The sequence below is a fragment of the Diabrotica virgifera genome, chromosome 3 (genome assembly GCF_917563875.1).
Source record: "Diabrotica virgifera virgifera chromosome 3, PGI_DIABVI_V3a".
In the NCBI taxonomy this organism is placed as follows: Eukaryota; Metazoa; Arthropoda; class Insecta; order Coleoptera; family Chrysomelidae; genus Diabrotica; species Diabrotica virgifera.
In genome coordinates this window covers 218,607,825-218,633,613 of record NC_065445.1, presented here as the reverse complement: position 1 = coordinate 218,633,613, position 25,789 = coordinate 218,607,825, and the positions used below count along the sequence as shown (strand labels likewise).

Genomic DNA, 25,789 nt, shown 5'->3' with positions numbered 1-25,789 from the left:
AACCTAAGTTTGATCAATCGTTCAAACGTTTTTGTAAAGCATGACATTAAAGAAATTGGACGGTAAGATGAGGGTAAACTTAAGTATTTTTGTGGTTTAGGAATGAGGTATATGATAATATCTTTAATTTGTTCTGAATAGTCTTGCTTCATCCACCAATAATTAAATATATTTAGTAAGTATAGCTTTGCAACCTGTGGAAGACTACATAAAATTTTGTAAGTGAAACCATCTAATCCGGGAGCCGTACCGCGAGAAGTTTTAAGTACTAAATCAAGCTCAGAAATAATAAAAGATTTTGACATGTAATCAGACTTTTCATAATATAAAGGTTTTTTATCTTTATTGTCCGAAAGAAAATTAGAAACAAATGCCGGAGCTAAATTATCTAATATTTTACTTATTAAGTCTTCAGACAGAGGAAGCGTTTTTTTGGAAAAGGATTTGTTGCTAATAGATCTAACCACATCCCATATTTTTTTAATTGGTGTACTTTTATTCAGTTGATTTACGTATGATATGAAACTATTCTTGCGTTTTTGTGTAAAGAGTTGTTTAGTTTTAGCAGCTATATTTTGATAAGCTATGTAATTTTCAAAATTGGACAGTTTTTTGTATTTTTGTAAATATTCTTTGCGCTTAGATATCATATTTTTACATTCCTCATCCCACCAATAAGGCAGATTGGTACGTGGTGTAAATGGTTTTTTTTCTGGCATGGAACGAGAAGCTGCCGATGCAATTGAATAAAAAAGGAATGCTATTTTTTCCGTATTGTTTTTAAAATTATTTAGTGAGATTTTAGCAAAATTAGCGTCTATATTATTCTGAAAGAGTTGCCAATTTGCCCGTAAATCATTCCACTTAGTCGTGGGATTAATTAGAATTGACGAATAATTTTGTTTTACTTTATGTATTAATTCTATAATACATTTGCTTAAAAGTCCGTCTGAAAGAGCAGCATTAAAAATAAACTTTGAGAAAATCAAACTTATGAAAAATGTCGTAATGAGTAGAAATATACTATTGAAAATAATTATGCCATACAGCAAACAGACTCTTACAAATATCTGGGACATGAGATCAAAATAAGCAGAAATAATCAAAAACACGAAATACAGACGCGAATAGTGTTGCTCAAATGCAAGACCAAGACGAGACTTCTTGGTCTTGCGCCAGTACACCTGGTCTTGATATTGCGCTCTCGGTCTTGGTCTTGCAGCAAGAGTCTTGCAAGTCTCGCAGTTACACATTAGCCTATTGCTATTCTTTAAGCGTTACTTTAGATCTTAGAACAACGTAGGTACAGCGCACAGATTCTAAAGGTGCCGGTGGGGGACGCCGTCTATTCGCAGTATTATAGTCGGTATATGAGAGAGAAAGTATTCAAAATCATGAAATAACAAATTTTATATTATTTGTTATTTCATTATTTCGAATACGTTCTCTCTTTACACCGACTATAATACTGCTCATAGACGCCATCCCCCACCGGCACCTTTAGAATATGTAAACTGTAACAGAGTAGGTACATTTTAATCTTGAATTATCATAGCCATGGTAATGACCAACAAAATTAATAAACGTCTAAACTGACATTGGTTGAGGTATGAACTCACGATCTATACTCTAACAACTATATACCGTGACCAACGGGAGACAGTCTGTTTCTTAATAAACGTTTGCATTTAATAAGCTTACATGTGCTAAAACATGATTAAAATACAAAAAAACCAAATTAATGACAATGACGTAAAGTTGACTTTATTTCAAAGAACATTATCTGCCTAGAAAAGGATTGATCGACCCTCACCTTATATGAAATAGAATAAAAGAGTTATACAATTTGCCATTTATTTAAATAAAAAGTAAACTACAATACAAATTAAATTACAGAATAGTACGCAATTGCTTTGACTTTACTTTATCTTTATATTAATTTTTTTGACCAAGAATTAATACAAAGATTCTTTTATACTCGTTACTATCCAATACCCTAAGTAGGATATTGTTGTGTGTGTCGAATGATGAGTTTAAATTTCTTTATCAAAGATAATATTATACATATCGAAAAGGTAACATAATCTGTTTTGTGATTAACAATGCGACATATGTGTCGGTGTCATAAATAATATCAAAGAAAATTATTGTTCATTATGTTCAATAAGAAATAGACTGTTATTTGATAGTTGTTAGCCGCGCTTTTTCAGCAAATTTTGGTTTGTATAACCGATACAAGAATAAAAAACCGCTAAACGCCGTAAAAATGAGTGGCGCATAAAATATTCCAGCTACAAAAGATCTGATATGAATATTACGTGGCGCGAAAATGGATTTTCATTTGATGCAAAACAAAATTCTAGTTTTATTTTAAAAGATTTTTCCATAATATTTGCTAAATTTGAAGTAAACGCGCGACAAAAGAGTAACTTTGATACAGTTTGCATTTTAAAACTCTTTTGTGGCGCGTTTACTTCAAATTTAGTAAATATTATGGAAAAATCTTTTAAAATAAAACTAGAATTTTGTTTTGCATCAAATGAAAATCCATTTTCGCGCCACGTAATATTCATATCAGATCTTTTGTAGCTGGAATATTTTATGCGCCACTCATTTTTACGGCGTTTAGCGGTTTTTTATTCTTGTATCAGGAGTTTTTCAAAGTTATTTATAAATTAAATGTATGAAGTTGAATGCAATTTTCCCTTATTACTAATGTGACCAACTAGCCCGAAAAATCCGGGACATGGCCCGAATTACGAAGTCGTGTCCAGGTGTCCCGAACAAGGCTTCCGAGCCATCCGAATTTTCAAAGTTTTGGTAAAATTTTATTTTGAAATTTTGAATACGTTATTCTTTTAAGAATTCACATTAAATTGAATTGGTGGGACGCAAAAAAGTCGACAATGTCTGGAATGTAATATGTACTAATTTTTTTTCTTCTACGACGCTACAGCCCAAATTGAGCCTTGGCCTCCTTTATTTTTTGCCTCCACCCTTGTTTGTATGTGGCTGCTCTTCTCCATACACGGACTCCTAAAAGTGCTTGTGCGTCGCTGTTTACTGTGTCTTCCCAGCCCTTTCTTGGCTTTCCAACCGGTCTTTTTTCCAGCATTCTAGCGTTCAGTGCTCTTTGTATTACTAGTACCACATAAAAAATTTCCTTTTTTAAGAACGATTTCCGGATTGGGAGTCGAAACGTCAAAAACTAAGAAAAATGTAGTTATAATTACAATCAATTGTTGCTTAATCCCAACAAAAATATCATTGTCAACATAAAAATGTTATATTATCAATAAAATGATGATATTAAAGTTCTATATTTGAAAAACATGGCCCGATTTTCATTGAAAAGTCCCGGATTTTAAGTATTTTTTTCAGCTTTGTCCCGAGTTCGACTGAATTGGAGTTGGTCACACTATCTATTACACGTCAAGCTTTATAAATGGTCACCTTTGTTGCATTATATCCCAGATAATCTAGTATCCATCGAATGTACACTAGATTTTTTTCTATTCGAAATAGATTGAAACAAAAATATTGAGATGGCCGGTAAATGAAATCGGATTGCCCGTTGCCAGATCAAATTTAGCGTCGTAACCACTACAACTACATAAACCATTTCGGGAATAATCGTTAATTGGATTATACTTTTATAGCTTAATAACTTCTAAACGGCTTAACCGATTTTGATCAGTAAACATGAGTTTGAAACGTATCGATCAGTAGTATCTGATGGATCTAAGGTCAAGTATGATAACTGAAGCTATTACAGGAATTATTGATCTTAAGAAACCGTTTTTCCCACAGGAAATAGATTTTATCATACTTATGAAGCCTATAACCTAAAAATTCGAACTTTCCCGGATATAAGGTATACACCGTTAGATTCGTCTTAGTCCTTCTACAAACGCTAAGTTATTGGCGCAATTAGTAGGTTGAAATGTTGAGTAATTGTCGAAAAACCAAAATTTTCCAAGTTTAGTTTTTCAGTTTTTCGGCGATACTGAGCCGTGTGTATGTCTGATCCTGACAGCTTAGACACTATTTGAAAGCTTAACTCAACGCTATGGATTTGGTGTATTTGCGGTTTTCCTGTCTCTTCTTGAACCGAAGATATATACCCCAAAAAAATATGCTGTTTTGTACCTACCAAGTCCTATAGCTGGCTTATGGGTGGTCAAAAGTCACAAACTACACCGGTTCTAAATCGGCCCTGACCTCCTCTTCAAACACAGAGAAAAAATATCAAATCGGTTTAACTTTTAAACACACATACATACATATCCACAAACATTTTCTCTTTTTTAAATAAAAATTGAGTCACATTTCTAAGCTCTATAACTTTTGAATGGTATAACCGATTTTCAAAATTAGACATGCGTTGGAAAGGTAATGATAAGTTGTATTAGAAGCCGCAAAGGTTGGACTTAATTTTTAAAATTTTTGGGAATTTTGGGGACGAGAACGAAAAACAGACCCTAAATAGGAAGGGCCGTAAAATCTACACCCTTGGACCAAAATCGATGGTTGACATATAAATCGGTGAGTCTTTTTCTGAACTTTAAGATGGGAGTTGGCCCAATTTTCAATTCAGTCAGATTTAGAAAATCGAAAATTTCGTGTATAATATAGTGTCGCGTGTAGGGGGGTGTGGGTGTGCGCCACTGGCGAGAACTGCCGTTCTCTGGTAATGTTCAAAATTAGACATGAGTTGGAAAGGTAATGATCAGTATTGTTAGAAGCCGCAAAGGTCGGACTTAAATTTTCGAAGTTTTTGGGAGTTTTGGGGACCAGAACGAAAAACAGACCCTAAATAGGAAGGGCCGTAAAATCGACACCCTTGGAATAAAATGGATGGTTGACATATGAATGGGTGAGTCTTTTTCTTAACTTGAAGATGGGAGTTGGCACAATTTTCAATTCAGTCAGATTTAGAAAATTGAAAATTTCGTGCATATAATAGTGTCGCGTGTAGGGGGGTGTATTTCTGAGCCACTGGCGAAAACTGCCGGTCTCTGGTAATTTGTTCGATATAAAACTAATAGCTTCGATAACCACTAAATCGAAAACTATTAATTTTATGAAAAAAATGTATAATGAACATTTTTTTGCTTATAATTAATGTTTTTACCAGCATTTGCGGTCAAAATATAATAAAAAATTTTCACCCTCGAGATGAGGTGGCAACCACCCCATGGTAAAAGCGTATTTCTGCATCATATAGATTTTGATCCTTGGACTATCCACTACTTATTGTCAAATTTTCAAACAAATCTATCCATTCTGTAAAAATTGCGAAGTGAAAAATTACAGTTCCTGGACTAATTATACATTTGGAGCTCTATAACTTCTGAACGGCTTACCTGATGTTGATCACCAAACATGAGTTTGAAACGTATTGACAAGTAGTATCTGATGCATCCAAGATCGAGTGCGATAACTGAACGTATTACAGGAATTATTGAGCTTGAAAACCCGTTTTTCCCATAAGAAATAGATTTGATCATACTTATGAAGCCTATAACTTAAAAATTCGAATTTTCCCAGATATGAAGTATACACCGTTAGACGCGTCCTAAGTCCTTCTACAAACGCTCAGTTATTGGCACAATTCGTAGGTTGAAATTTTGAGTAATTGTCGAGGAACCAAAATTTTCAAAGTTTAGTTTTTCAGTTTTTTGGCTATGGTGAGCAGTGTATATGCCTCAGCTTGATCGCTTATGCGCCATTTAAAAGCTTAACTCAACCCTATTGATTTGGTGTATTTGCGGTTTTCCTGTCTTTCCTTGAACCTAAGATATATACGCCCAAAAAATATGCTATTTTGTATCTACCTAGCCCTCTAGCTGGCTTAAGGGTAGTCAGAAGTCAAAAATTAGACCGGTTCTGAATCGGCCCTCACACCTTCTTGAAACACAGAAAAAATCATTCAGATCGGTGTAACTTTTCCACACACATACATACATACATACATACATACATATCCACAAACATTTTCAATTTTTTAAATAAAAATTGAGTCATATTTCTGAGCTCGATAACTTTTGAATGGTAAAACCGATTTTCAAAATTTAACATGCGTTGGAAAGGTAATTATCTGTGCTATCAGAAGCCGCAAAGGTCGGGCTTAAATTTTTGAAATTTTTGGGAGTTTTGGGGACGAGAACGAAAAACAGGCTTTAAATGGGAAGGACTGTAAAATCCACACCCTTGGACCAAAATTGATGGTTGACATATGAATGGACGACTCTTTTCCTAAACTTTAAGATGGGTTTTGGCCCAATTTTCAATTCAGTCAGGTTTAGAAAATCGAAAATTTCGTGTATATATAGTGTCGCATGTAGGGGTGTTGTGCGCCACTGGTGAGAACTGCCGTTCTCTGTGGAATCGAAAATTTCGTGTATATATAGTGTCGCATGTAGGGGTGTTGTGCGCCACTGGTGAGAACTGCCGTTCTCTGTGGATTACACACTACTCAGCACAAACGATGTTTAGTCTTAATAATTTGTTTAATGTACTAGTACACTTTAGAAGACCAAAAATAATAATTTTTTTAGAACCTTTATTAGAAATGAACATAACACTTTTTAAATATTAATATCTAACTCTTAGTACAAAAAATATATATTTTTTTATTTACGCACGTACACTAATATTGCAGAGGGCGCAAAAGTCGAGACCTCGAAAAATTATGGCGGACAGTTAATCTCAGGATTGGGATATCCGATACAAAAAAATCGTACTTCATTTGAAAAAGGAAGGTTTCTTACGTGACAATTTACCACAATTTGACCAAAAAATAAAAAACAAATATTGTTTAACCATAAAAAACTGAAGAAAAACGGGCGATGTTTTCACAAAAATTTTTCAACTTTCCGTAAAATGTTTTCATTGCGGAATTTTTCACTAACGGTGGTAAATTATCACGTAAGAAACCTTCCTTTTTCAAATGCCCTACGATGTTTTTGTTTCATAGATCCCAATCCTGAGATTAACTGTTCGCCATCGGAACTAGTTTTTTTCGAGGCCTCGATTTTGGCGCCCCTACAATATTAGCCTACGTGTATAAATGAAAGCAAATATATTTTTTGTATTCTCTAATAGTTAGATATGAATATGTAAACAGTTTTATGTTCAATTCTAATAAAGGTTCTGAGAAAAAAAATCTTGAAAAAATTATTATTTTTGGTCTTCTAAAGTGTACCTTAAAATGTTTTATTTTTACATTGTAGTTTTATGACTTCTGAGTACGTATCAAATGTGCCAAGTTTTCTTTTAATGGATATTTTGATTGGCTATGTATGCTGATAGTATTGTTCGTAATGCGCGTAAGTTCAATTTTCCAAATTTCTGTTACACATTTTTTTGCGTCTCATAGAGCCTCTATGCATCTAAGCATATACCCAAACTACTATACTCCCTAAAACGACATTCGGTCCTAACTGCAAGACGCAAGAGTCTCACAGGGTCAGTCTCGTTCTTGCTCAAATCTTGCACGGTCAGTCTTGGTCTTGGTCTTGCTAAAATTAGGTGATCTTGATCTTGGTCTTGGTCTTGCGAAAATGCAAGAACAACACCAAGACTGCAAGACCAAGACCGATTTTGGGCAACACTAGACGCCAATAGGCCTGACATGGGCAGAATTTGGCAAACTAAGCCATATTCTAAGAAGTTCAATTTCCATGTGTTTCAAGCGAAAGGTTTAAAACCAATTTAATTTTCCTGTAGAAACTTATGGAGCAGAGACTTTAACACTGGCGCAAAAATCCGCGAATAAACTCAGAGTTACACAACGAGCCATGGAACGTGCAATGCTGAACGTGAGCCTTCGAGACCACATAACAGACTAACAGATCAGGCAGAGATCAGGAGTTCAAGACGTCATCGAAAGAACTACGACGTTTAAATGGAGCTGGGCAGGGCACTTAGCCAGAACACAAGAAGGACGGTGGATAAGACGAATCTTGGAATGGAGGCCCAGAAACTATAAAAGAAGCCGAGGACGACCACCGATTAGATGTATCTACGACATAAAAAGAGTAGCGGGGAACTGGCTACAAGCGGCCCAGTGTAGAGTAGAGATCTCTGGAAAGAACTGAGGGAGACTTATGTCTAGCAGTGGACGTGATTGGATGATTGATGATGACTCATTTTATTTAGGCTAAATCGACCTGGGGCCTATAAACATTTTGTCAAATGTCTAGATGTTCTCGCCGGCGCACAGTGGTTCCAAATGCCGAAAACGTGGTCATGGACCTTGAAAAGCGTATATTGTTTATACACTTCGGAGTTACTTTCGTACTCAAGGGTTTTTGGCATCGCTGATTACGAATCTAAAACTATTTTTTCCGAAAAACAAAGTGGCGGATCCAACATGGCGGAAAGAAATTGAAAATGTCAATCACAGCGCAAATTTTTTTGTTAAATTGTGTAGTTTAATGTCGCTGATATTACAAATCTCAGAAGAAATTCGAAAATTTTATGTTAAACGCACATTTGTTTAAAATTTTATATTATAAGGAACTTTTGAAATGACTGATTACCAATACATTTTCTTTATGAAGTACAATATTCAAAACCTATTACTTATGTGCAACCACCCATGCATACTCAACAATTGCCAGAATCATGTAATATGCGTCATTTCCCACTTTTGTATTTAAACAACTGCCGGCAGTGCATATGCAGTTATAGGCAGCTAAAGCAAAGTGATTCTGTATCTGGATACTATATATTTTAAGATTAATAAACATTAGTCGCAGAATTATGCAGGATTTTGTAATTTTTGAATATATCTTTACAACATTTTGATTATTTCAGGTATATTTTCACTATTTATGCATTAACAAATTTAAGGCATTTAGTGTTATTAAAGCTTAGTTAACTTACATCTTACATTACTACATACTTAAAAAAGAAGAATCTGCTATACAGCAATAAAATTGATAAACTAAAAAACGTTTTACAGCGTTTTCAATTAACACGTTCTTTTTCACTTTCTCTGCCAGCCAAAATAATCTTGGACATGGTTCACTTATTCCTAAGCTATAAACCAGAATACATCCAGTCTGATCCTTATAGCTGCGTATTACGACTCTACGATAGTATGAGAAAACAACTGTAAACAAGAAAATCCCTAAATAGGGACGGTTTATTTTAGCTCATGACCACGTTTCAGCATTTGGAACTACTGTGCGGCGCTGGGATTGGATCCCCGGCCTACCTGCGTGGAAGTCCTGGACTACTGTGACATCCTACCGCCTGAGGTATCCGGACCAATTAAGAAGTTACTTATACAGTCGAACCCGCTCATTAGAATAGCCTTCGTGCCAAGCAAAAATATTCTTATAAGCAGGATAATCTAATAATCGATCATTGGTGGCTAGCTGAAATAAGTGTACCGAATATAAGTTATACATACATACTATGTCAATATGTATATGCATATGGTCTTAGGTCTTTTTATGTCAATAAAAATTTATAATCTATTTACAAAAATAATTACAAAACGATTAGACAATAAATTGGAATTGGGTTTTAGAAAAGACTTCCGAACAAACGATCAACTATTGGTAATAAATAATTTTATAGAAAAATGCAGTTTCTAAAAACAGCCAAGTGTGTGGCAATATACCTATAGAAATTTGTAGACAAATGAAATTATTTTATGACCTTGTCGGCATACGATTGAATTTTCTGTGGGAAAGGAGCGTTTACTCATAACACAGTAATAAAGTGTTTATTAGGTACCTGACAAACCGTAATAATATACAAAATAGCAGGCTTTCGAAGCTCTTACCGACAAACCATTATATTAGGCAAAATTAAAATTTTTAGGAAGTTGTACGTAAAAATTTATTTGTTGACCTGAAAAATTATTCTAAAAAGCGGTATAAGATTACTAAACCATATTCCAATAAACGGATAAATTTATTGAAGGGTAAATGGAAACGTTTCGGGACCTCCAATTTATATTCCATAAACCGGGATATTCCTATAACCGGTACTCTAATAAGCGGGACAAACTGTACATATGAAATTTTTTAATATCTTACCGTTACTATTATTGGACTCGGACGTTTCCATTTTCTGACAATGTTTCTTAAGATTAACGTCTGACTGCGGTTGTTTTTGTAAATGAGGGTAATTTCCATTTTTAAAGGTGTACTTCGCTACGTGTCTGGGACTCGATGTTGCTAGTGCTTTGGAGTAAGCAGAGGCTTCCCGCCAAATTTCAATATCAGTATTTTCGTGTTCTGGATAGACAGATTTGAAATCTTGGGTCATCAAGACGTCACATCTCATAATATCGCAATAATCAGCAAGGCACACTGCATCTTCGGCCTATAAATTAATAGTATATTATTACTCTGGACTAATTAGCAAAATGCAAGAAATAGCTATTTGTATAACAAGGGAGGAAAGGCCACTTTACTCCCATGTTATACATATGGTTTTCCCACCTTCCTCAAATTAATAACAAGTAATTTTTCATTTTTACTTAATTTATTTATGTAACTAACCAACAAAATTTATTAGAACTAAAACTAACAAGTAGGTACAATATAACTGTCAACTGTCAAATATAAGTCAAATTATTAATGTAAACATTGTTAAATCAGAATAACAATTTACTGTTTTTTACCATTCTGGAAAATACAGGGTGTTTTTAAATAAACGTTAAAATGTATAGATACTTACGTAATAGAAAATAAATATTGTACAGAGCGTCAATAAGTTATTTTTATGAATGAAATACCATGACGTCACTTTTACTTTTCCTCCCTAGGGAAGAAAAGTACAACTTTGCTCCCTACAATCAGGTCCGGAAAAGTATACTTTCGGTAGAGGTAGGTGGAAAAAGTTATTTACCAGCAATTTTATTGCTGGAATCGAATTTTATGATTGTATACATTAATAATATAGGTATGCAAAGTCCGCAGAAAGTGTGCTACTTTTTTTATAAACAAAATGGCGCCCGAAAATCGTGTTTTTTTTTCAATTTTTGCTCTATAATTCCAAGTATTTTAACTTTACACCAAGAACACCCAAATAAAAATTCACTGTAATTAAATTTTGCATGGAGACGTGCTTTTCCGATTTACTTCGACGAAAATTTTCCCCGAAAAATGCGGGTTTTTCAACAAAATCTTTAATTTTCAACTAAAATTTTAGATACGTAATTGTTTATCAATAATTAAATAATTTAACAATTTAAAAGCTCTTTCGCATAGATTATAATTCCAGAAGCCGATGGGAATTGAATGAACAGGTCGCTATAATAACCACAATAAATATGATACATAAGAATAACTATGATTTTTGTATAAAAAGACACTGTACCTATCTAATGTACTTTACAGAATTAAAATTGGAGTATTTAAACGGCCTCAGGTTTATTTTAAAGTTATAAACAAATTTTTGGCTTAAAGACAAATAGAATATCTCGGGAAATATTAAATTAAATTGAATCACGAAAACGGTATTGAAAACAAAACGGCATTACGCTTCTTTTAAAAGAAAAACATTTAATTTTGATGAGTGACTCCCGAGATACAACCGGTCAAAGTTGACCGGCATTTACGGCAAAGGTATAAACAATAGGATCATAATTTTCAAACAGTCACCTTTTTATTTTTGTCCTCTTTCTCTACACCAATTTTCATATCTTTAAAATACTCATAACATATATTATTATAATAAAAACTATCGATATTACGAGTGAAAATTGCCAAAAATAGCAAAATTCCAATCAAAAATTAGGTCGGAGAAAATGTAATCTCAAAGTTCAAAATCGGTATAGATAGATAGATAGATAGATAGACATTTATTGTTTTTAAAAACTACTGTTTTATAACAATGAGTTTAGTAAGTACAGAATATAACTAACAACTAGTCTAGAACATAAATAACTATTAACAAATTTAAACAAAAGTTAAGCGCTATCACTAACTGAAATGGAGAACTTGGTTTTTTTAATAAACACCAATGAAGGAGAAACTGAAGTACAGAATATAACTAACAACTAGTCTAGAACATAAGTAACTATTAACAAATTTAAACAAAAGTTAATCGCTATTACTAACTGAAATGGAGACTTGTTTTCTTAAATAAACACCAATGAAGGAGAAACTGAAGCCTATTCATTTAAAACAAAAGATCTAAGTTTTATGATATTCCAAATATATATTGAAATTGCTTTCAGAGATATTATAGTTACATTATTAAGACAACCAATAAGGTCGGTGCAATTATTAAGGGGGGCCATATTAACCGGTTTCATTGAACTGTAAATGGGACATTCAAACAGTAAATGTTCAAGAGTTTCCAACTTGTTTGTGTTACAAATAGTACAGATTTCAGATGGTCGTATATGATATGTTATACCATTATAGGTAAATTTTAACACATGGCGATTAGATGTTCGAAGTTGCGCCATGGCACAAATGTATTTTATGGGAATTTGAAATTCCAGATATTTCTGTACTGAGGTATCTACGGATAAATGTTTGTAAATAGTTGAGAATGTTGACATGGAGACTGCTTGAATGTCTTCTTGATGAAGCATATCCATATACTTTTTTAACATGCTTTTCTTGTTTTTTAATAGCCAATCAGAGATGTTTTCATCCCAAGAAAATTCATAATCTAATATTTGAAAATATTGCTTAAACTGTGAAACCCAGTTGTATCTGTTCGTATTTATTGAATTATTTGCTGAAGAAATTTGAAGCTGACGCAGAAAACAAATAAGAGGAAGTCTTAAATCATGCATTTGCGATAGCTTGATAAGCCAATTTAAAGTTAGCTTGAAAATAGTAAAAGAAATTTTTACTCTTCCTGTCTCCAACCTAACAGCATAATCAGGTGTATTGATACTGAGATGTAAAAGTTTTTTAAAGAAAGTTATTTGTATTCTTTCTAACTGGTCAGCATATCTCATTCCCCAAACGGGCACACAGTTCATAACAAGGCTTTGAACTAGCGAATCGAAAAGTTGCACACGAGATGTCCAAGAATTCATTTTGGTTTTAGCCATTAAACCTATCACGTTACCAATTGCGTGTTTTGCTCTTTCCACTGTTGTATCGGCCATTGCTTTAAAAAGTGATGTTGTGGTTAGGGTGACTCCAAGATATACAAATTTGTTAACAACTTCTATTTTTTCATTCTTATATAGGAACTTAACGCCTTTATTGCCAATTTGACCGCTTCGGGCAAATGGAAGAATTTTGGTTTTGCCAACATTTACAGTTAGCTGGTTTTTGTCACTGTATTTTTCTAGATAACTTAAATTTTTACCGAGTTCAACTTCCGAGTCACAAAGAATGACCAAATCATCAGCATACAATAGCATTATTATTTGATTTTGGCTATCAATGGAGATACCTTGTGATCCTTGACTAATAAAAAACTGTTCTATATCCGCAATAAATAAACTAAATAATAGTGGACTCAAAGGTTCACCCTGTAAGACTCCTGTTGAAATATCAAATGGTCTTGTGTAGCCGTTTGGAGTTTTGATGTACATCCTAGCATTATCATAAATGTTTTTCAAAATGGCTATTATTTTAGAACTCACCCCAAGGCCAAATAGCTTTTGCCACAGCAAATGATGGATAATGGAGTCAAAAGCCCGCTTATAATCTACAAAGGCAGCGTACACTTTGCGTTTTTTCAGTCGTAGTTGCAGTTGTACAGCAGAAGTGAGGGTGAATACATTATCAATGCAACCCCTTGATCCCCTGAAACCCGACTGACATTCGGGAAGAACATTATTTACTTCAACCCAATCTCTGAGTCTGTTTAACAAAATATTAGTAAATATTTTTTCAACACAATTAAGTAAGGCAATACCTCTATAGTTTGCTGGATCATCTCTGTTGCCCTTTTTAAATATCATAGTAAAAATGACTTCACTCCAGTTATGCGGCGTAATGGTTGTTTCCAGTATTCTATTAAACATGCCCGTTAAATACAGTATCCAATTATTTGGAAGATTTTTAAAGAATTCATAAGAAATATGGTCAGTTCCAGGTGCTTTACGATTGGGACAGTTATTTAGGACTCTATATATTTCGTCACTGGTTATAATAGCGTCAAAAATTGGATGTCTTGCATCAAAAAAACGGGCATTATGATATAGTTTTGGGGGATATATATTCGAATAAAATTGCTCCCATACGTCTACATCGATAAAAGAAGTATTGTGATTTTTCCGAAATTTCCTAATCACTGACCAGAATGTTTTGGAGTCCCTGCTGTTTGCAAGTTGAGAATACAGGTTATGAAAATATATATGTTTTTTCTTTTTAATTATTTGTCTATAGGCTTTTTTTGATGTCAAAAAATTTGTTTTATAGGGGTCGCGGAAGTTATTTGATTTAGCTGTTTTGAGGCTTTGTTTCATGTTGTTTTTAGCTGAGGTACATTCATGATCAAACCATGGAGGACTTTGCCTGATACACGACGGGAAAGATTTTTCTTTACAAAGTTGTAATTGCGAAGCAGTTTCTTTAATTGCTGACATTAGATTATTGTATAGTTCCTGTGCATCAATATTTATAGAAAGAGACGTTTTATTCGAATGTTGCATAGAAATTTTATAGAAAAAGGCAAGGTCAGTATTCCATTGATATATAGTTTTTTTTTGTATAGGAAGTGCTTTTTTGAAACGACTTTCTCGAAAAAAGTCGGAAACGCAAGTTACCAGTATACCAAAGTGGTCAGAAGGGCTGTTATGGTTCATTACACATAAATCTTGGATAATAGGTATTGCACTGTTCTGGATAAATGCTAAGTCAATTACACTATTTCCAGCTTTGCTAATGTGAGTAAATTGTGCCGGTGTATCAGACTCAGTCCTCCCATTAAGTAGACAGAAAGAGTTGGTGTTCATGAAGTCAATAATATGGCGCCCCTTAGTATTTAAAACCATGTCATTGCTTAGACGATACTCCGATAGATTTGTGCCCTCCAGCATCTCTGGCGGAACTTCTCCAATATCTGATATTCTACTGTTAAAGTCACCGCCAATTAGAAGCGGAACATCGAAATGGTTTTCTAGAATTTCCGACAGAGATACTTGAAAAAGTTCTAGAATATACACAATATCTAAGGACGGTTTAAAATATACTGTGCAAATAATAATAGACTCTTCCGAAGGAGAAACCAGTCTGCAAAATAGCCACCACGGTGTTTTTTCTAAAATTACACAGTTGTATACATTTTTATAAAATATGTAGATACCACCGCTTGCTCTGCCCACGGATTTCTCTTTCGAAGCAGGACTACTTATAACATTATAGGATGACAAAACAATTGACAAATTATTACACTCATTAAGTAGCCATGTTTCAGTAAGACATAAAACCGAAAAATCATCGTAATCTCTAACAAATTCATCCAGATTGGCAAATCCTTGACAGTTCCAAAATACTATTTTGAATGATTGCTATTCAGGTAGAGATGAGTTTGCCCCACATAAAGCAGGCTTTGAAGTCTTGAGTCCCTTTTCACGTCTAGGTGATTCCTGTTCCTCTCTATCACGTTTGGTTGTTCCTCTTGTAGTAATTCTAGGTATTTTGTTTATGTATCTAATCGTTAAATTTTTCTCCCCATTATCTATACGACTTTGTAGCTCTGTTCGTAATTCAGCTAGATATTTTGACTGGCAAGGTGTCAGATCTTGTTTTATGTATATGTTTGAGTTTGAGTTTTGATTCAGTTTAGATTTATTTTTAAGAACAAAAAGGGCATCTTCACTGGACATCATAGTAACTTTCAGCGGCCTTGGTTTCATATCTTGGCGAGGAAAGCCAAGCCGGCGATGCGAAGCTATTTGTAAGTTAGGAGCTACCTGATTTAATATTTGTTGTGCATTAACTTCATCGGATTCTGTATTTTCTGGAACACCCATGAGCAAAACATTTTTTTCCCTTTGTTTTCTATCAGCCAGCTCTATAAGGATATTTTCGGGAGGAGAGGATTCTATTTTCTGGATTTTAATTTTTAGCTGTTCGTTTTCTCTTCTTAGAACCGCTATTTCCGAGATGCAAGCGTCAATTTTTGTCGACTGAGAATTTACTAAATTATGTAAGTCAGACATTCGAGTGTTACATGTTGCGATAGCGTTACTTAAATTAGCAAGCTGAGCCATAATTGCGTTGAAGTGCATTGTGCTAGCATCTGCTTCTGTGGTACAATTTTGACACTTCCATGTCAACAAGGTTGCAGGTGAAAAATTTAAGGGTTGAGGTTGAGCACAAACACCGTGCCATGTTGTTTTGCATCCAGAACATTCCAGTTTGCTACCATCTGTCGGTGTTATAATTTTATGGCATGCCTGACAATTTAAATCCATTATAGTAATATTAACCGTACTATTAAAGGTACCACTAATTACTTAAGTTTTTGTCTAAGGCAATACTCAAGTTTCAATTAAGTAGATCGCTGAAATGTAGATTGTATTTCTTGTTTAAAAATTGGGTTTTTCTCCTTACAGGTGTGTTTATAGTAAAAACTATTCAACTGTTCTAAGGCAATATTCTGGTTTCGATTGAGTAGAACGTTGAAATGTAAATTGTATTTCTTTTTTAAAAATTAAGTTTTTCTACTTACAGTTGTGTTTACAATAAAAACTGTTTAACTTTTAACTTATATTGGTAAAATTCACAAGCCACTGTTAAACGATGTTACCTCTACGGCTGCTAGAACTAAACTCCCAAAATCGGTATACGTTAAAAAAATGGATTTTCTCGGCTTCCCATGAAGCAATTTTCTTCATTCTTTTTTTGTTCCCAAGTATCTCGAGTAGAGCCATCTAACTAATGCATTATTAAATGTCAAACTTGCTTTTGTTTGGTATAATAGATTAATTTATTTATAAGAAAAGAAAACTACATATTTTTTTCCAGTTGTAGACTTTTTTTAGATAAACTTACTACAAGTGTACCTATTAACTTTAAAAACACAAATATTCTCATTTGAAAGCTGAATAATTATTTAAACTATCTTTATAAATTAAAAATTTTTGTTATAATAAATAAGTTAATTTATTTAAATAAGTTAATTTATTATAACAAAACCAAACCAACTTTGACATTTAATAATGTGTTAGTAAGGTGGCTTTACTCGAGTTACTTGGGAATAAAAAAGAATGAAGAAAATTGCTCAATGAGAAGCCATGAGAAAATACATTTTTTTTAACGTATACCGATTTTGAACTTTGAGATTACATTTTCTCCAATCTAATTTTTGATTGGAATTTTGCTATTTTTGGCAATTTGCACTCGTAATACCGATAGATTTTATTATAATAATATATATTATCAGTATTTTAAAGATATGAAAATTTGTGTGGAGAAAGAGGACCGAAATAAAAAGGTGACGGTTTGAAAACTATGATCCTATTGTTTATATCTTTGCCGTAAATGCCGGTCAACTTTGGCCGGTTGTATCTCAGGAACCACTCATCACTCATCACAATTAAACGTTTTTCCTTTTAAATTCTTTTAAAAGAAGCGTTCTGCCGCTTTTTTTCTAATACCGTTTTCATGATTTAATTTAATTTAATATTTCCCAAATTATTGTATTTGTTTATAAGCCAAAAAATTGTTTATAAATTTAAAATATTCCTGAGGCCGGTTAAATACTCCAATTTAAATTCTGTAAAGTACATTAGATAGGTACAGTGTCTTTTCATACAAAAATCATAGTTATTCTTATGTATCATAATTATTGTGGTTATTATAGCGACCGTAAATTTTTAATTAACAATTCAATTGTTGCTAAACTGTTCATTCAATTTCCATCGGCTTCTGAAATTATTATAATCTATGCGAAAAAGCTTTTATATTATTAAGTTATTTAATTATTGATAAACAATTACTTATCTAAAATTTTAGTTGAAAATTAGAGATTTTGTTGGAAAACCCGCATTTTCTGAGGAAAATTTTTATCGAAGTAAATCGGGAAAAACCCGTCTCTATACAAAATTTAATCACGGTTAATTTTTATTTGGGTGTTTTTGGTGTAGAGTTAAAATATTTGGAGTTATAGACCAAAATTGAAAAAAACACGATTTAGTAGCACTACACGAAAACACGAAAAGTAGCACACTATCTGCGGATTTTGCGCAGTATATATTATTAATACATACAATTATAAGATTCGATTCCAGCAATAAAATTGCTAGTAAATAACTTTTCCCAAAAATGGCCTATTCTCCGATAATCTGCCCAGACTATATACAACGAGCATTTAATGATGGTAATTATGAAGCGAGTATGGGGGATACGAAACGAGTCGCCTAGCGGCGAGTTTCGTATAGAGTACGAGCTTCTTAATGATAATTAAATGCAAGTTGTATATACGATTTTTTCTCTGATCATTCACATTAAAAAATATATTCAAATTTATTAATTTTGTAACGCAAACAAATTAAGTAGTTTGTCAGTTTGACAGTTTGTCTACATATTGAGAACTGTCAAAGCGTATGTATTTGACTCGTCATTGGTCACTGCGCGTGTCCCACCGATAGATATAATAACACAATAGATTAGGCGAGTCCGAAAAATAGCGTAACGCGGAACAGTTCGGGTTGGTGGACTATCTATCTCTCTCTACCGGCTCTTAGCTTTCTCTATCTAGCATAATATGATGGCGCCTCTGTGTAACTCTCGTTTCATTACTCCCACCTCTTGGTAGATACGCTCACACTCGCACGGCACACAAAGATAGCTAAACCACCGTACTACGGTGGTTTAGCTACTTGATATCGGCGTTACACCCCGATGCATTAAGTGGCATATGACTAGCCAGATCTATTGTTGACATATCTCTGGTGCCACCTTCATTGCGAATTCCATATTGCGATTCTACTGGTTAAAAATCTGTATCGTAATGAAAATCTGTATCATAATGAAGTTCATAATTGATATCATAATTGATAAATTAAAGTGTGAGAATAGAAAAAAATATTTTTTTTCTACGACCGTTTAATAACATGCTCATTATTCGCTATTTTTTCATAGATAATAGCACCCATTACTGTACCCGTGAGTAATATTTCATTACTCACGGGCTGAAGTTCCTCACGGGTCATTACTCACGGGCTGAAGTTAGATTCAAGTGGCGCATGCCACTTTTAATATTAATCGTATATAGACTGCAAATAAAATTACTTAAACTTGTTTATTTAATACAATAATTATTGTTATTTATACCAATAATTAACTTCGAAAAACATATAAATGAATTTTTACTGTAACAATGTCAGTATATTTTTTACGTTTATATCTTGTTTACTAAAAGTTTTGACGTTTATCATTTAATTTAGTGACAGTGACATTAGCAGTTTTTGTTTATGTTAATTGGAATTTATAACTAATATTGTGTTTGTTTTTCAAGTTATATTGTGTTAAATATGTTATAACATATTATGTATAGTTATATTATTATATTATATATAGTTAAATGTAAATATACATTATAACTATATATTATATAAAATACGTCCACCGACAACAGCCATTTTCTGTTTATTAGATTCATTGACAGTAGGTACAAATTTAAGCTTATAATTTTTCGGAAACGAATAGAACTTATATTGACTATTTCTAGTTGTATTTTTACAATAAATAAGAATTTAGTAATAGTAGGCAACCGATTATTCAGCCACGTACTAGGGGTAAATAGCATTTAGGTATTTTTGTAAATTATTATAATTTAAATCTCGAGTAGTTGATAATTAAATTTTTTACTAATTAAAGTAAAAAAAAGGGTCGTAGAAAAAGTACAGTATTCTACTCGCATGTAATGGCTATTACTCACTCTGATGAATTACGACACTCGCCTACGGCTCGTGTCGCAAACTTCATCATCGTGAGTAATAGCCATCATTACATGCTCGTTGAATAATATACTATTATTATCATTGGTCAAATTCGTATTAAAATATTATTTGTTTTGTAAATTGTCAGATCTTTGATAAAGTTATTTCTAGTGGGACCCGAAAGAATAACAGAATAAAGAGTCAACAATTAATAGAAGTACCAAGACGAGAAGAAAAATACTGTAGCACTTAATGTACACTAAAAGGGGATATAAACAAAATTACCCTGTAGGTGCGCACAAATTAATAAAGAAGGCATGGTCAAGATTTAATAAAATAGGTTCTCGATATCTCCCTTTTATTTCTATAAATTCCTTTTATTCGAGCATTCAACCCACTCCTCTTTTAAACTATATATTATTGTTTTGTAAAGTGTCAGATCTTTCATAAAGTCATTTCGAGTCGAACCCAAAAGAATAACAGAAAAAAGAGCCAACAACTAATAGAAGTACCAAGAAGAGAAGACAAAGACTGTAGCTCTTAAGGGGCACTAAAAGGGGATACAGACAAGATTACCCTGTACTCGATATCTGCCTTTTAAAGATATCGAAAAGATATTGATAAGTAAATAAAATATGTAATTACGATAACCTTCAAAACAATGGCATTTTTAGGTCCAAAAGATAAGTAGGTAATGGGCATGACCCGAATTTTTATAAGATCTATTGGCAAACCTAATTAATAATACCAAAAATATAGTGTTACGTTTTTTTCGTTATTTATTTTAATTTAAACACTCAATTTATTAGTCTTTATTTAATTTATTACATTCAATTATTTATACTAAAACATATAATTTATAACTACAATTATTATTTACAATTTATTTTCGACAATGTAAGACGCGCACTTAACCTCTGAAGAATGAGTAAGTCCATTAAATACAATGTATCTATTTACTTTTATTTATTATACTATTTTAACTGGGAAATAAGCCACAATTTAAGTTGGAAATTGATTTTGTTGACGTTTCGACTTTCACTTCGAAAATCGTTGTATTTCGACAACGATTTTTGAAGTGGAAGTAGAAACGTCACTAAATAAATTTCCAACCTAAATTGTGGCCTATTTCCCAATTAAAATAATAAAATTATGGAAGAGGATTGTATGTGGATTTTAGTGTCTTCTTTCATCTACATCTTCTTCGTGCGACCAGGATTACTCATGTTTGTCTGTCTCTTATTCTGTTTCAGTTATTGTTGACTATACATTTTCTTTCCACCTTTTCAGCGGCCTTCCAACGGATCTTCTGCTTTACGGCTTGTTGTTTTTACAGATGTTCGCTAATCTATCTGGTCCCATTCGGTTTACATGTTCTTTCCACTTTTTTTCTTGTTTTTATCCACCTGTTAATGTTTTGAATTTTGCATTGCTCGCGTATATTTTTGTTGCTTTTCGGATGGCGGATTTTAGTGAAAATCCACACTAACATTGTAATAGTGTCGGAAAATCAAAATTACCCAAGTTTAGTTGGTTGTCATAGTAAAAAATAAATAATTAAAAAACTACTTACCATATTTATATATTCTTTGTGTCGATTGTCAAAATGCATATCTAGATATTTTTCTTCGAAGAAAGACTTCCCGCAAATACCACACGTCCATTGAGAGGCTCTGTGCTGTTTCTTGGCCGCTTGTTGTGGTCCGAATATGTCCCTCATAGGATGAAAAGGACATTCTAAAGGTAGAGTGACTTTGAATTTGTCTAGAACAGGTAGCCATTTTGTTTGTATTATCTTTCTAACTATCCGAGCATTATCTCTTGGGCAAGATATCTTGAAAACCGAGGGCCCTGGCCATGGTATCAATGATAATATGAACAGAATGATTACCTGGAATAAATATTTAAGTTAGTATCTAATCTTATAAGACTAATCTTATAAAAACCTAGGAAGACACGTCGTGCAGTTTGGCCAGGACAATTCACGATGTTAAGTCCCCATGACTCTCGAATTATTTTATGATTTATGTTTATTTTTTTTGGCTTACAAAATGGAATTACCAACCGGTGGAACAGGCTCGCTTCCGTAAAAGATTTAGTACGTCAGACCATCTGCTGACAATGAGAACATTGATGAAAAAAGCAAATGAATACCAACTACCCATATTTCTTGCCTTTATAAATTATGAAAAAGCGTTTGATAGTATCGAGATGTGGGCCATAGAACAAGCTATTGTAGCGTGCTTACGGTTAAAATAATACTCTCGGTTCGTTTATACGAATTTATTTATACAAGTTACAGACGAATTTATTTTACAGACTAGCTCTATTTATAAAACTCGTTCCTTATATATTGAATACAAAATACCAGACATTTTCTTGAACGTTCCAGAAAAACGGAACCGCCCATCACTAGTAATCAGTGGCCTTGACCGTCGATCATTCACGAAAAATCGTTTCCTCATTCGTTCGGTGAGTCATTATTCCATATGTCTCATTACGTGACGCGCTGTCGAGACGGAACCTGTTATTTGCGGTCGGCAATTCGTCACACTGCTCCCTTTTTAAGATCTCAGCGTCCCGATCAGCAACGTTAGATGAATTTGTTTGAAATTAACATTATTGACACACAAAGGAGATTGCATGTAATTTATTTAATTCAAAATACATTTACCTGATTTCAAAAAAACAGAAAAAAATGTTTATATCCATAAATAAACATTGCCTTTCGCTTAAATTCAATGTTAAACATCTGCCCTACACCTGCCTCTTGGCAGTTTAAACATTTAGTTCAAGTAAAAGCAATGTTTATTTATCAAATAAACATTTTTTTTTCTGTTTTGTAAGAGCAGTAAAATGTTTTTTGAATTAAATAAATTACATACGTTCTTCCACTCTTCTTTATGTGTTAATAATTTTAATTAAAATTTTTTTGGACATCCTATATAAATAATTCCAAATAAAATAAACTTTATTTTTTCAAGAAAATTGTGAACGCCGCTTAATTTAAAAAAAATGGTGGAGGTTTCTACAACATTACAAAAAAACTTGAGTACCTATTGGTAACTAAAAAATAGTCAAATCATGTTGAATTCAGTTGAAAGTATAACAACTGCATGAACTTTCTGCCATACTAATAGGGAAAGAATACACTGGACTGCTTTTAACTATAGAAACGTAAACACTGACATGCGGCACGTGATACAGCAATACTCCAGGCTCTGGGTGAAAAATAGATCGATTTCAGGATATAATTCAGGAAATTTTGAAACCTATCAGGTGTTGTAAAGGACGATGCCAGGAATAACTTATACTAAAATGTGACCAAAAATATTGTGAGCTTTTTTTTATTGCGATTTTCATTTGTTAAATTTGCAATTTCTAAAGATTTTTAATTTTGCAGCTTAGGATATTGATTCTAGAGTAAAACTTTTTTATAGAAAGTTGCAGTAAATTAAAAAACACCTACAATTTGAGCTATGGTAAGTTTAATTTCTTTTATTAGTTATTGCAAAACAGCCTGCGAAAGGTCCAAAATGGAAGTTTTTTACAATTGCGTTATTTATTGTACAAATATTTTTTTTTTATTTTTGTTTGAAAATAAGGGGGCAAATTTCGTTATAGACATTTAGAGCTGAAGCGGCCCTGTACATCTTATGAGTTTCTAACTTACAGATTATTGTTGCTGAAGACGAAACGAAGATTTATAAAAGAATAAAAATTTTCTACAACCAACTGAAGCCGAGATAATTGTTTCTTTTTTCTTAAATCGTAGTGCCTTTATTTATAACAATTAAGAAATTATTTTACAGTCATTGACTAAAGAAAAACTTATATTATCTTAAAATAAAAATTATTTTAAAATATAGTTACATTTAATTATTAAAAATTATTTTTAAAATCTGTGCTTTTGCGAGCGGCGGAATTTTGCAAAACAAGTTAATAATACTACCATTACCAGATACGGAACGAATACGTTCAATAACGAAGCGAAGGGCCAAAAATCGAGGCCCTGGCGATTTGCAAAATTCGGCCGCTCGCAAAAGCACGGATTTTAAAAATAATTTTTAATAATTAAATGTAACTATATTTTATAATAATTTTTATTTTAAGATAATATAAGTCTTTCTTTAGTCAATGACTGTAAAATAATTTCTTAATAAATAAAGGCACTACGATTTAAGAAAAAAGAAACAATTATCTCGGCTTCAGTTGGTTGTAGAAAATTTTTATTTTTTTATACATCTTCGTTTCGTCTTCAGCAACAATATTAGAAACTCATACGATGTACAGGGCCGCTTCAGCTCTAAATGTTTATAACGAAAGTGCCCCCTTATTTTCAAACCCAACATTTAGCTCAGCTTCAGTTGGTCGTAGAAATTTTTTATTTTTTTATAAATCTTCGTTTCGTCTTCAGCAACAATAATCTGTAAGTTAAAAACTCATAGGACGTACAAGGCCGCTTCAGCTCTAAATGTTTATAACGAAATTTGCCCCCTTATTTTCAAACAAAAAAATTAGAGGTTTAAAAATGTTTTGCGCATTTATTTACATCAGAATATGATAACATAACTCTTTAGAAGGAGATTGGATGTTTCACCAACTCTCTACGATTTTTGTTCAAAAAGTTATAGCCTTCGACAGTTGACCTCTTGGGATACACAATTTATAATATCTAAGCAACAAATTCGTTAATCCGGCCTTACAATTTTTTTTTGTTTGGGATTGAAAGATCTTCATTTTAAAGCTTCAAAAAATAAAAAAAAATTATTTGTACAATAAATACCGCAATTGTAAAAAACGGCCATTTTGGACCTTTCGCATGCTGTTTTGCAATAACCAATAAACGAAATTAAACTTACCATAGCTCAGATTGTAGGTTTTTTAATTCACTACAACTTTCTATTAAAAAGTTTTTCTCTAGAATCAATATCCTAAGCTGCAAAATTAATAATCTTTAAAAATTGCAAATTTAACAAATGAAAATCGCAATAAAAAAAAGCTCACAATATTTTTGGTCACATTTTAGTAGAAGTTATTCCTGGCATCGTCCTTTACAACACCTGATAGGTTTCAAAAATTCCTGAATTATATCACGTTTTTTCACCCACAGCCTGGGGTAAAGAAAACTTTACATCAACGTAGCTCAAAGACTAAACCATACTAAAACTGGAGCAGTCTAGAGAAGGTACAATTTTATACACCACTTGAAAGTAGATTTAAAAATTATTAGACTGGAAAACAAACATGAGTTCTCCGTATTTCCCAAACCTAACCATACAGACACAACTATTAGACCGGGCTCTGGAAGTATTTGAGTATGCAAAACCTGAGGACCGGCAACTATGTTCGGAATATTTTACCTGAGACCTTGAACAATGAAAAACTGAAGTTTGCCGGAAGGTGCGTTAGTGCCTTGTTACCTCCTCCACCCCTATGGAAAAAAACATTTTTTTTTGTATTTTTTGCATCATTCTAAGCAAAAAATGTTCCTAAAAGTTTTTTAGTAAAATGCACAGTTTTCGAGATAAACGCGGTTAAACTTATATATATATATATATATATGAGTTAGTTAGAAGCAACCTACCTTGCTCGTTTCGGTACGAAACCGATCTGTGCCTCTACTTTGAGGCCACGAGATGTCACCTGGTATTTATTGAAAAATACCTACGGCGTCAAACAAGCAGGAAATAATCGCAACTTTCTACTTTTTAAAAAGTATGAAAATAATATGTAAAATATTATACGGGAAATAAATATTCTACCTTCGTCTGTGCTGCCATCTTGGGAACGTTTTCGCTGTCTACAGCTCATCAGCCAAGCTCTCAGAACAGACGAAGATGTAGAATATTTCCTCCGTATACCCGAGGCCGTAAGACAGCCATGCAGTCCTTATGGGACTAGCGCAATCTGAGTTAGTTAGAAGCAACCTACCTTGCTCGTTTCGGTACG

At 33.0% G+C, this 25,789-nt stretch overlaps 1 protein-coding gene across 6 annotated transcripts in view; it reads right to left on the bottom strand.

Annotated features, from left to right (window-relative positions):
* The window catches only part of LOC114331344 (uncharacterized), a 215,110-nt gene that overhangs the window by 81,584 nt on the left and 107,737 nt on the right, over positions 1-25,789 (bottom strand). For all 6 annotated transcript variants that reach the window (XM_050647270.1, XM_050647268.1, XM_050647269.1 and 3 more), the window contains exons 2-3: positions 21,411-21,728; positions 10,059-10,347 (exon numbers count right to left, since the gene is read on the bottom strand). In XM_050647270.1, coding sequence (XP_050503227.1) covers positions 10,059-10,347; positions 21,411-21,728 — 607 coding nt within the window. The remainder of the gene's footprint in view (positions 1-10,058; positions 10,348-21,410; positions 21,729-25,789) is intronic.